Source organism: Vipera berus, assembly GCF_964194415.1.
Source record: "Vipera berus genome assembly, chromosome: 2".
In the NCBI taxonomy this organism is placed as follows: Eukaryota; Metazoa; Chordata; class Lepidosauria; order Squamata; family Viperidae; genus Vipera; species Vipera berus.
In genome coordinates this window covers 241,355,758-241,368,746 of record NC_138203.1, presented here as the reverse complement: position 1 = coordinate 241,368,746, position 12,989 = coordinate 241,355,758, and the positions used below count along the sequence as shown (strand labels likewise).

At 44.2% G+C, this 12,989-nt stretch overlaps 1 protein-coding gene across 2 annotated transcripts in view; it reads left to right on the top strand.

The window, feature by feature from the left end:
- Positions 1–12,989, top strand: part of LOC308663930 (cullin-associated NEDD8-dissociated protein 1-like) — a 34,712-nt gene that overhangs the window by 8,050 nt on the left and 13,673 nt on the right. For both annotated transcript variants that reach the window (XM_081320745.1, XM_081320744.1), the window contains exons 3-6: positions 3,823–3,966; positions 5,987–6,141; positions 9,668–9,791; positions 11,815–12,071. In XM_081320745.1, the coding sequence (XP_081176871.1) occupies positions 3,823–3,966; positions 5,987–6,141; positions 9,668–9,791; positions 11,815–12,071 (680 nt within the window). The remainder of the gene's footprint in view (positions 1–3,822; positions 3,967–5,986; positions 6,142–9,667; positions 9,792–11,814; positions 12,072–12,989) is intronic.

Genomic DNA, 12,989 nt, shown 5'->3' with positions numbered 1-12,989 from the left:
CGACTGCGAGCGGCCCTGGAGGTAGGAGGAGAACCACCATAGAATGGTGCCTCCCACTCCCAACCCCCTGAGACGCCGCAGCAGGATACCATGGTCGATGGTATCGAAAGCCGCTGAGAGATCTAATAGGACCAGGACAGAGGAGCAACCCCTGTCCCTTAACCTCCAGAGAACATTCACCAGCGCGACCAATGCCGTCTCCGTGCTGTGTCCGGGCCTGAAACCCGATTGGTACGGGTCCAGATAATCAGTTTCCTCCAGGAACAGAGGGAGCTGATGCGCCACCACACTCTCAACAACCTTCACCAAAAAGCGAAGGTTGGAGACTGGACGATAGTTGTCTAAAGCAGCCGGGTCCAAAGCAGGCTTCTTGAGAAGGGGTCTCACCACCGCCTCCTTCAAGGCAGCAGGGAAGACACCCTCCTTCAAAGAAGCAGTTATTACTGCATGGAACCAGCCTCGTGTTCCCTCCCGAGCCGCATAAGCTAGCCAGGAGGGGCACGGATCCAACAAACAGGTGGTGGTGCTCAGTCTCCCCATGATCCTGTCCACATCATCAGGGGAAACAGGGTCGAACTCAGTCCAGATAACGTGCTCAAGACCGCCTGATTCCTCCACATCAGACTCTGCCCAGTCAGAGTCCAGGCCAGTCCGGATTCGAGCGATTTTGTCCGTCAGATGATGACTAAACTTCTCGGCTCGTCCCTGCAAGGGATCCTCTCTCACCTCCTGGTTAAGGAGGGAGCGAGTCACCCTAAACAGGGCGGCCGGGCGATTATCTGCGGACGCGATAAGGGCGGCAAAGTAGTTAGACTTCGCCGTCCTTATCGCCGCAAGATAAGACCTTATAAAGGTTCTTAACTGCAATCGGTCGGATTCGGATCGGCTGGATCTCCAACCGCTCTCCAGACCTCGTCTCCGACGCTTCATCTCCCGGAGCTCCACAGAGAACCATGGGGCCCAATGGGATCTGCGCCGGGTCAGAGGTCACATGGGTACAACGCAGTCAAGTGCCCTGGTGGCAGCCGTTTCCCAGGCCTCCACCAGAGCATCGACTGGGCTGTGGGTAAGGGTGATAGGTATAGGCCTAAGCGCCCTCTGGAACCGATCCGGGTCCATTAGGCGCCTGGGGCGGAACCACCTGGTCGGTTCCGCCGCCCAGCGGCGGGGGGTGGCATGACGGAAAACCAGCCTCAGGAGGTGGTGATCTGACCATGACAGAGGGGTGATGGACGGGGAACCCCCTCCCAGATCATCCAACCACTGTCCAGACAGGAATACCAGGTCGAGAGTATGATCCCCCACATGAGTCGGGCCCTCAATAACCTGGGTCAGGCCCATGGCTGTCATGGAAGCCATGAACTCCCGAGCTAACTCCGACGACCCTCCCAGTGACGGCAGGTTGAAGTCACCCAGGACTATAAGCCTGGGGAACTCCACCGCCAACCCTGAGAGGGTGTCGAGCAGCTCAGGCAGGGCTGTTGCCACACAGCTGGGCGCCAGGTATGTAAGCAACAAGCCCAACTGAACCCGAGGACCACATCTCAAGAGGAGGGATTCACTCCCGGCCATCTGGACAATGGTGGCCTCCCGGGGACACAAAGTCTCCCGAATAACCACTGCCACCCCACCACCCCTGCCCTGAGCCCGTGGCTGGTGCAGCACCCGGAAACCTGGCGGGCATAACTCGGTGAGAGGCACCCCTCCCTCCGAACCCAACCAAGTTTCCGTGATGCACGCTAGATCCGCACCTTCCTCCTCGATCAGATCATGGATGAGGGGAGCTTTGTTAACTACGGATCTAGCGTTAAATAGACCAACTTGAGCTCAGGGGCCTGATCACCCTCATCCCCGGGTAAGAGGGTGCTAACCGGAGGGTCGGAGCGCACCACCGCTCGGAGATAGCGGGGGCGCGATCCCAGATGTTGATATGGCCCTCCGCGCAAACACCTGCTGCCATTCCCTATCGCCGTGGGGATTTGAAGCCCCACCCCCACATTCCCAGAACCAGCAGCCACCTCCCCCGACCCCGTCCCGTCAGGACCTCTAACAGGACCAGACTGAGTGCCGGTTAAAGATTCCCTCCCCACCCCCCCTCCCCCTCCCTAACCTTTTAAAATAACCGGCTAAAAATTTTATCAGGGGCCTCTTAGCACGTCTTAACTCGAGGCCCCTATCTAAGCCCAGCCACCTCTCGGAGTCCCAGAGCTTGGGCTCGTCATTAAGGGGAGTATGGAAACAGGCGACAGGTCGCGCCCATGAGGCAGGAACCCCCCTAAGGGCATACAAGTCCGCTTCGGAGTAACGGTAAACCATACAGCGCTAGGATAGTCTCTTAGGGCAGATGTTATAAATATGTCCAAAGGATCGCTCAATGATGGTATATAGCTGGAAAAAGAAGTCCAGTGGGCATATCTCTTAGTCCGCAAGGCCATCTCAGCTCTCACCTGAGATGGTAATCCAAGGGACAACCTCAGTCGTCCTCTCACTCCGGCTGAGGAGTCCAATCTGGAGCGGAGAGAGAAAGGGGGGTCCTGAGCCAAGCCCACCCCAGCTGGTCTCTCACACCAGTGAGGTGGTCGCTGAGCAGTCCAAAACTGTCCTCCCACCACGGTCAGGTCCCAGCCACACTGGACTGTCAATAGGGGGATCTTAATTCCCATCAGGCATGGAGCTAGCCATAATGCCTGCCTGTCAACAGAGAAAGTAAAGAACAGGCAGGCCAGGCCTGTGTCGATCCTCGCATCGCCGGCCAACGCCGCCAGTCTGGGGGGGGAGGACAGAAGCAGGCTGGAAAAGTTTGAGAGTTTGGGTCCAATTTATCTGTAAAGGCAACAAGCTGGAATATGATCATTTAAAAGGAGGTCAATTTTAAATTCTGGGAATGTATTTAAGCAAGTTTCTGCTTTGATGTTACACTCTAAGATAGGCTTAGAAACAGAATAATAAAAATATTCTGTGCATGGATGCCACAACCTGAGAATGTCAGTTTTCCATTGATTTTTGCAGTTCTAAGCGGTTAAGACAAAAATAAAGGTAAAGGTTCCCCCGCACATGCATGCTAGTCGTTTTCGACTCTAGGGGCCGGTGCTCATCTCCGTTTCAAAGCCGAAGAGCCAGCGCTTGTCCGAGGACATCTCCATGGTCATGTGGCTGGCATGACTAGACGCCAAAGGCGCACGGAATGCTGTTACCTTCCCACCGTAGTGGTCCCTATTTTTCTACTTGCATTTTTACGTGCTTTCGAACTGCTAGATTGGCAGAAGCTGGGACGAGTAACAGGCGTTCACTCTGTTACGTGGCACTCGGGATTCACCTTCTGATCGACAAGCTCAGCGTCCTAACCCACTGAGCCACCGCGTCCCTAAGTCAAAAATATGGCATGCCAAAGATGGTTATGAAAATCTACTAAGCAAAATTTGGGGGATGTGGGCCATACCTGCTTAGCATGGTGAGAAATTTCCTCATCCCCAGCTGTATAAAACATGAAGCACTTGCTAACAATTCCTGGCAAAGTATTGCCGAGAGTGAAATATATTCTTCAGTTTCAAATCAGAGCCTTTCACAAAAAAATAAGCAGGTCCTGGAGTAAGCAAAAATTAAGTGACTCTTCGGATATTTTAATATGTCTGTACTGTATTACTTTTAATTAAGAAGGTTCTTATTCCATATTTAACTGCCAAATTATTAATTCATTATTCCTAGCGAAGAATTCATTTTACTTGCCTTTTGGATCAATAGATGTTGATCTTTCTTTTTATCATGGAACATGGATTTATTGCTCCTCACTGGGGAACCTATTACTGATATTTTTTCTTCCAGATTTATGGCTACCAATGATTTGATGATGGAACTGCAGAAAGATTCCATAAAGCTAGATGAAGATAGTGAGAAAAAAGTTGTGAAAATGCTCCTGAAATTGCTTGAGGATAAAAATGGAGAAGTGCAAAACTTGGCTGTCAAATGGTAAGATTTTTTTTTACATTAGCTATAAGAAAACACTACATTGCTCTGGTTGGACCCCAATTAAAATACTCTGTCAAGTTCTGGGCAGTTCAAAAAAAGATGGTGACAAATCTCTACCCGGGCCCCTACTCTTTGAAATACTGTCCCCTCAGAGATACAGACAACACCCTTTCTCTGAAAGGCCTTCGGATCAGGCTTTAGTTCCAGGCCTATGGTGAATGTATCTGTGGGGCCTCTGGTCTAATTTATTATCGTTACAATTGTTTTAGTCTAAGCTATCTGTGGTGGTGTATGTTTTTATTGTATTCGCATTTGTAAGCTATCTGTTGTGACTCAGGGCCAGCCTGTGGGTCCGACAGCCGGCTCCGATGTATCGGATGACTCAGATGAGGGGGAGGAGGGAAACGAACCGGCTGATGATGGTTTGGAGGCTTTGCAGAGCCCTCAGCCGGGGACCTCTTCTCAGCTGCGTGAGCCCGAGAGTGCGGAGGAAGATGACCCACAGCTGGCCCTGTTCAAGGACGCCCGACGCAGGAGGCAGTCGAGCAGGAACAAAGAAAGGCTGCGGGACTCCTCGGGAGGAGGCACAGGCTGATCACGCCCTGAGCTCTCTATAAAAGGAGTGTTTGGGGAGGGGCTGGTTGCTGAAAGCAACTTTTCCGCTTGAGAAGACAAGCTCTAGTGTTTTTGTTAACTGCGTAATAAATCTTGGCAGATGCCTTTTAGCCTTGGACGCTCTCCAGTCTCTTCTTTCTGAATAGGGGTTTGCCTTATTACAAGGCCAGAAGAGGGCTGGTTCAGAACACTATCCGTAGCTGACTGCAGTGGGGGTGGCTGTAATAAAGTTCGAATAATAATAATTTACTTGAAGTAAGTCCAGAGGAGGACTACGAAGATGATCAAGGGTTTTGGAACCCAAGCTTTGTGAGGAACAATTATTTTGGAAACAGCAGTGGATCCAGCAGACATATCTTACTGTAGCTCTACTAGTTTGTACAGTATTTTTCGGACCTACACGGGGTGGAATTTTGAAAGAGTACAAAGCCTACACTTTCCTAGCTTGCTTCAAACTTGGCACCTCCCTAAGATCGACAGACTTGCAGAATTCAGCAGACTTGCAGAATTGAGGCGAAGACCTGCTCTCTCGTGCTTTGCTGCACATTGGAAAGAGGAAAGATGAGCTGAGCCATTGGGCAAAACTTACCGTCTTCCCAGTGCCTTTCGCTCCCCATCCTTGCGTCACTTTCACAATTGGCAAATGGTTTGCTGCAGTTAGGTGGCATTTGGAAAAGGGAGGAAGGCAAAGCCAGGGTGACTGATCAGTCACTTGGTGTAGCACAAACGTGCACATGAAAAATCCAGATGCCCCACCATTTAGGAGCAAAGCAAAACTCAAATGCTAGATGCAGAAACATTGAATGGGTGCTTAACCCTTAAAACTGAATCGTGGGGAAAGGTCCTTAGTAAAATGTTGATCTAAGCTGTTGGATAAAGATTGGGGGCCCAGGATTAGGATCTGAGAAAGGCTAAGATACGAAGTTGTTTGGAAAGGACTTCTAAAAATGGTGTCCTCTCTCTCCTTACATAAGAACTTCAATTTCATACCACTCAGGTTTAGTTTCTGTTCTGTGGCTTTGCTGCTGATTAGCCAGCATATTGGGGAAGAAAAAAGCCAGGTTATTGGAGAAATACTGTTCTGCACGATTGGCATGACAGGGTACCTTTCATCTCGACTCAAAAGGCAGCAGAGAGCCGCTTAAAGTGCCAAGAGAGAAGGATGTATTTTCAATAGATCTCCTCTTTGATGATAAAACCATTCCAGGATTGTGGGCTTCGATTGCAAAGGATAAGGACAAGTTTCCGCACTCCTGTCCCTTGATCATTACTCATATCATGAAAGGTATCTGTTGGCTGAGAGACCTGTGCAATACAGGAAGGGACAGGTTGGTTTGTATTTCGTTACAGCTCCTACTTTCTCTGAGGAAGGCCTTTTTATGTGGTTCTCTTTCTCTCTCCCCAGTTTGGGTCCTTTGGTGAGCAAAGTGAAAGAATATCAGGTGGAAACTATTGTTGACACATTGTGTACAAACATGCTGTCAGATAAGGAACAGCTTCGGGATATTTCTAGCATTGGGTTGAAGACCGTCATTTCTGAGCTGCCTCCCCCATCTACAGGTAAAAAGCCTTTTGACCCTCTGTTCAGACAACGAAAGGCTGTCTCTTCCTTTGCAGTCAGTCTGTATACGATGGGATGAATCAGCCTGCCAGCCTCCAAATGTGATTGGGAAGCTGTGCTGGCTGGAGCTTGTTTTGTGGGATTTATTTTCTAAATGCTGTTGATTACTAAAGAGAAAAATGCCCGTATCTAAACTATAGACTTTTTTTATTTAAAAAAATCAATAATAAAACAAGTTAAAGAGTGTGACAAACGAGTTGAGTTTCATGGTAAGAATGACACTGAATCTCATTAGAAACTTAAGAGAGGAAGCTGTGTAAATGGAATTTCACATTTTGCAAATAAGTAATGACCTTGTTCTGAACAGAATGATTTATGAAAGATGCAAGTAATGTTCTAGTGATTTGTCTAAGCAAGTGTGCAGGTGTAGATTTAAAGTGATGCTCGTTGTCTGGTGAAAGTCTCTTTCATCAGTACAATTCCCTGTCCCATCCAGACATGTTAGCAGTGGTCTTGACAATATGAATAATCTGTTGTTTGGCGTTGTGAGTGTAGGAATGCTACATGTATATCCCTGATAGAAGGCCTCCCCTTTCTCATCATAGACACAGAAGTTTTACTACAGCAGTGATAGGAGCATTTTGGAAAACCATCTATTTTCTAAGCAAACATGTTTGTTTCAATGCCTCCTTCACTTAATCATTTTTAGGTAGTTCTTCCACAAATGTACTTCCTGCTGAGTTAGCTTTTCACCAAATTCTACCAAATTCATCAGATCAGGTTATCACATCAGACGTTTTTCTTTAGTTTACTAATATTTTTTGAGGCTATTTTATTTTATTTTTATTATTGTTGTTGCTTAAATCGACATGAGTAATATTAAGAAAGTCACTCGCTCTGGTAATCGTAAGAAATCTAAAATTGCAAATTCACAAAGGCAATGTACTTGTCTGAAGTGGCAAAAAGGTCTGCATAAATTGTCTGACCAACTCTAAGTGGCATATAGCTAACACTACAAGCAATGTGCAATAGCAATTACAGCTTAGAGTAACATGTTAAATGGCAACCTCCAATATAGCTGCTGATTATCTCATTCGGGCAGTAAATAATGCAACTAGTCTTTGACGGCCTTCTGAAATTACCAGATATTGACAGATATTTTGGAAGATAATGAGGAAAAGAGTCACCCTTATCTCAAGGGGAAAATGTTCCATAGGAGAGGAGCACCCTATAGAGAATGCCAATTTTCAGGCATCTCCAGCTGGATTTCCCAGTAGGAGGAAACCTCATTAAGATGCTTTCTGTTTGTGTAGGGTCCACTTTAACTAAAACAGGTAGTTTCAAAGTTGTCCAGATTCTCATTCATATAGGGCTCTGTATGTGTTAACCAAGGACCTTGAATTGGTTTGGAAACAAACGAGGAACAAAGCAGTGCACAAAGCAGAGCTATAATATATGGCAGCAATAATGGCTCTGATCTGTTATGACAGCTGCAGTCTGAACCAGTTGAAGTTCCCAGTTCATTTTTAAGGGTAGCCCTCACATAAAGTGAATTATAATAATCTACTTAACAGGTGACAAGGGCACGAGAGGCTATACTGCAGTGCCCCTGTTCCCAGAAAGTTTGCAGCGAGTGTACCAGCTACACTTGGGCGTAGACCTTCGTCATCATGACCACTGTCTGTTCTTTGAGCTGGAGTCATGAATCCAATAAGATTTCAAGATTGTGAACTTCTTACTCTTTCAGGGGAACAACAACACAGAGTTAAAACTGGTACAGAGCTGGAATTAGCTATCTTCTTGGACTGAATCTGAGTCTTGTTTTTTTTTTAACCCAGAGCCTGAATGGCTCCAAATATTGAGCCAGGATTTCAGCTGCATTTCCAACTCAGCTCCTGGTAGAGATATATGGCTAGACATCACTATGCCAACAGATTATCTCCCTCAGTGGTGTTATGTAGATACCAAAGAAAATTGGGGAGAGAATTGAACCCTAGACTGGATTGCCTGACGGTTCAGTCTCTTTTCTGCTACAACTAATAACTGGAACTCCCCATTCAGAAAGTACTACGGTAGCATAGTGCTGTCTCAAATCTTGTAGGTGACTCAGATTGCTGTGATTGATGATATTAGAGGTTGCTGAACAATCCAAGTGAAAGATGCATCACATTTCCCTTATGCAAGTTCCATCATAAGTCAGCTGTGATCGTGACCAATGTCATTTCTGTCCATATTCACACCCAAATCCTGATTGCTAAGGATCCATATAATCTATTTTCTCAGTTTTTTTAAAAAAATCTTGCCCTGCTATTTTTCCCAGAACTGAAAGGTTGGAGATAAGGTGACAGTTTTCAAAATTTGCTAGCTGTATTACTTTATTAGGCCAATTGAAATAATGTTTATAATTAATATAATGTCACAGCAGGTAACAGGTCCTAGCTAAAAAAAACAACTAAGTAGGTAGTTCTTTACTATTTCCATGATAGCGAGATGGATGTTTCCTAAAAACACCACGTTATCAAGCTGAAATCTAAGGAACCTTCATTTTAAATACTACATAACTCATAAAAGGGACACAATGGCAGAAAGTTTAGATAGGGTTATGGTTGCAGAGAGGAAGAAGGGTCAGAACGTGGGTCCCCAGTATGGCACCCTGAGTGCCATTGTGCCTACAGACACTTTGTCATTGCACCTGGATTTCTATGTGTTCAGAAAATGGGAAGCTGTCTTGCTGCAAAGATATGCCTTGGCCTCTGGTAGCATCATCAGTTCCACATAATTCCTTGTGATTCATATGGATGATTGGCTGCAGTTCAGGGCTGTTTAGAACTGTGTCCACCAGTCCTGAGCAGAGGGAGCAGGAATAGAAAGAAGCTTCCGAGGTGGGAAGTGGAATTGTTTGAAGCATGAAGCAGTAATAGGGAGCAGAGTAACATTTCATCCGTCTCCATTTTGTAACTGGTCACGTCCCAGTGGTATCTGTTTTGTGGGTAAGAATTGTCAAAGCAGATACCACCGGGATATAAGCAGATATTTTTTTGAGAATACTGGCAGAATGTATTCAAAACTCCAAATATGCTCTTCAGCCCTAACACGTTGGTGGCCCTCCATTAAGATCTATGCAATATACACTAATAGTAATGTTTGGATCACTGAAATCTTGTGCAACATGTCTGGCAAATGTTTCTCTGTAATTGGAAAGAATAAAATTGTAATAATTGCATGTTATGCTGCCTTCTTCAATCGGACCCCTACGTACTTTAGAACTGAACTGCCACAGTTCTTAAATAGCATAGTTCTTGACTATATTTACTGAGGAATTTGGGAATGTAATCCTAGCCCACCTGGAGAGTTGTCATTTTGCAGAAGACTTATATAACGTGATGATCCCCATTGCCTTTGAACAGTTTATGACTTGAACCCTTGCTAGTTAAATTCGCTTGATCTTACAAAGAAGCATTGCAAAACAGGAACAATTTTGTTAAAACCATCCCTCTTTTTCTCTTCAAATTCCCACCTCCACAGGTTCTACTGTGACAGCCAATGTTTGCAAAAAAATCACAGCTCAGTTGACTGGAGCTATTGGAAAGCAAGACGACGTGTCGATACAACTTGAGGCCCTTGACATTTTGTCAGACATTTTGAGCAGGTACATTTTAAAAAGTTGTTTTTTTCAACAATGTGCTTCCCAAAAGCTTTAAAATGTTCTTCGCTGGTAGCATTTTAGACTCAGAATTCTCCAGTCAGCAATTCTGAGCATTGAAGTCCACACATTTTAAAGGTGCTAAGGTTGAGAAACGTAGCTTTAGATAAAATGGGCTCTAAAAGCAAGGCAAACTACCAAAGATCCCTGGGAATGCAGCACACACAAATGACAAATTATCCCTTTTGCTTCTAAGTCAAAAAGCCCAAACAGCTAAATCTTTGAACCAAGGTAGCTTTCCCCATCACGGGTCCTTTGAGATTAAATAGCCAGGAGTTTATTGGCGCTTCTATTCTTAGATTGGTCCTGAGAGAGCACCATCTTAACAGGAAGAGGAAGGAAGGGGAGAATTTAAGCTGCTCTGCCTTATCAAGTGGATCCTTCCAGGATTCAGGAAGTAAAATTTAAGAAACAAAAGATAATCAGAGAAAGTATGTTAAGAGATTTTAATTTAATTTTAGATACACACACAATCTTGCCCCTTTCTTCAAACTGAGGGTTGGTTTCCATTTTTGATGAGCTTATCTATCGGGCCTTTACTTTGCACTCGCTCTTAAAACTGTAATTCCTTTTTCTGTAAGCTCTTCCCCCCCCCCCCCCGCTAAGCTTAATATCTATTCATGGTTCTCTTTGCTGCTTCATGTCTGTAATAAACTAAATACTGTTTTAAACAGGGGTCTGGTTGCCAGTTTATTGTTTTGGGAGTCTGTGAGCTGGTAAGATACCTCAAAAGATGTAGGCCTGTAAATATTAATTATCAGAACAGTGAATATATTTTCTTGGAAAAAATAAAGGACAAACCTGAAAAAGGGGCAAATTTGAAAGAGGTTCACAAGGATAAAAAAAATCTTTTATGTTTATGACTTTGTTTTATAAAGGAAAATCCAGAAGCAAAACCAAGCAAATAAAAAATTAAATAAATCTAAAGGACCGTTTTCTGAAATAAAGGACTCTCTTTTGTAAGAAAGGACATAACGGACACTGCAACTACCAGTGAAGAGGAAAGGGAACATGTCTTCCTTCTTACAGTCTTTCTTATATCCCTGAAAGGAAAGATGAAAGAAAGAAAGGAAAAGAAAGATGGCGGATGCCACTTATAGGCAATAATTGCTGAATGCCACTAAGCTAGTCTGGTTGAGTAGAACTGGCCTTGTCCGCGTGGCCAAAACCCCTAATCGCTAAAGGGAAAGTGCAACACATCTGGAAATTATTAAGTTGGGGAAGATTGCATTAATGAACTCTTGACAATTGGGGGTTCAACTTCTAAAAAAATGATTGTCATTCGGTCAGCTTTACTCCTGTCCATATTGAAACATTGGATTATAGTTGAACATGCTGATTGACAGCATAGTGCTAAAGGTGCAGTTAGAAACAAATGCCTTGATATTTGGTGTGTAAATATTCTGAAATTATTTTTTTTAAAAAATGTTTAGATTTGCAGGGGAAGCTTTGCTTGCACTGAACAGAGAACTGAATATTGAGGGAAAGTCATACTTCAGATTTCTCTTTTTGCATTTACAAAATGTAATGAGTTCTCATTGTTGCCTTTTAGTCGGATATATCAGATAGCGGAGTTCGTATGCACTAAGTCCTGAGCCCTTAAAGGGACTGTTGGGAAAAGAGCATTAGTATAAACTGTTGCTTTTGTTAATTTGGATTATATTTTGCTGTACAAATATATTATTTCTTGCAGCAGTATATGCTCTCTCTTATACATCCTTCACGGTCTGCCAGGCTTATTCTTGCAAATAACAAAACGTGTTTTCATCATTATTTATAGAATGTGTTGGCCGCCCATCTTATCATAGGGTAACCCTGGGTGGCTTACAGTTACGTCTAATCTAAAACGTAAATCATGGAAGAGGTGTGAAAAAATGTATTGAAATGTCTGTCTTCAGGAAAGGTAATAGTTAAGTCCGTCTCTGTTTGGAGAACATTTGGTTGAAGTGAGTTTTGTCTATGGTTTCAGGCTAGGGGGAACTCTTTACTCCTTCCATTCCTCCATCCTGAACTGCCTCCTTCCTCAGCTCATCAGTCCCAGGTTGGCCGTTCGGAAGAGAGCCATCATTGCCCTAGGTCACCTGGTCTTGACATGCAATGGGAACATCTTTGCAGAGCTCATGGAACATCTCTTGTCAGAGCTGAAGAGGAATAATTCCACTTCTACTACAAGAACATATATCCAGTGTATTGCTGGTATTAGCAAGCAGGCTGGACACCGCATAGGTAAGCCCGGCGATTTGGATTTTTATCTTGTTTTTTGACCTGTGATGGCTGTTTCCACCACTGTTGTTTTATGCCCATTGCTTATCCCAAGAAACTCCATCCAGTCCTGCCTTGCATTTTGAATGAGATATTCACCTTGTTCTCTCTTTAATGCTTATTGTGCTCTGAATATCAACTGTTGTAGAAAATGTTTGGAGTTCCTTAGAGGGTGAGCTTAGTTTGGAATTGTGGCCTAAATAATTCTCCATAGATGGACCTCCTACATAATTAATATAATGCTTATTCTAATAGGCCACAAGCTAAGAATAGAAGCGAAGAAGATATTCCCTACCAAAGGCATTTCCAGAATAGATACATCCAAATGGCTCGAGTTTTTGAAATCAACCAGGGGTGATAGGGAAAATCTTCATTTGGAAAATGGTAGGGTTTAAGAACTTAATGGGTGATTTCACAATATAGTGTTTTTTCCCCCTTCTATTGACACTATTTTCTTGGGTGCCTTGAGTCTTGTGTTTTTTTTCTGTCCAAGATACAAATTCTGACTGCACACTTGGATATGGATATGGGCTTTCATATCAGAGAAATTAAATCATATTATATTTTTGATATGCCAGATGTTCCTTCTAGTGCTGTTTTGCAAAGGAATAGAAAAACACTGTGGTGGATTTGCTATGCCACAACTTCCACATTTTGATTGGAATACAAATATATTGAGTTCATCAAGCAGCGTTAAATGAGAAGGACATGTCTTCAACAAAACAGAACCAGAACAGACATTCTTTTCTCCTGTGATACTTCTTGCAATATCTTTCCTGTGAGATAGTCGGGCCCAGGTCCACCTTGCTTCAAAAGGCCATGTTCTCAATGGACCCCGGTTGTTCAGTGGATCTGGGGAAGTATTTTGTGGATGACTTACTC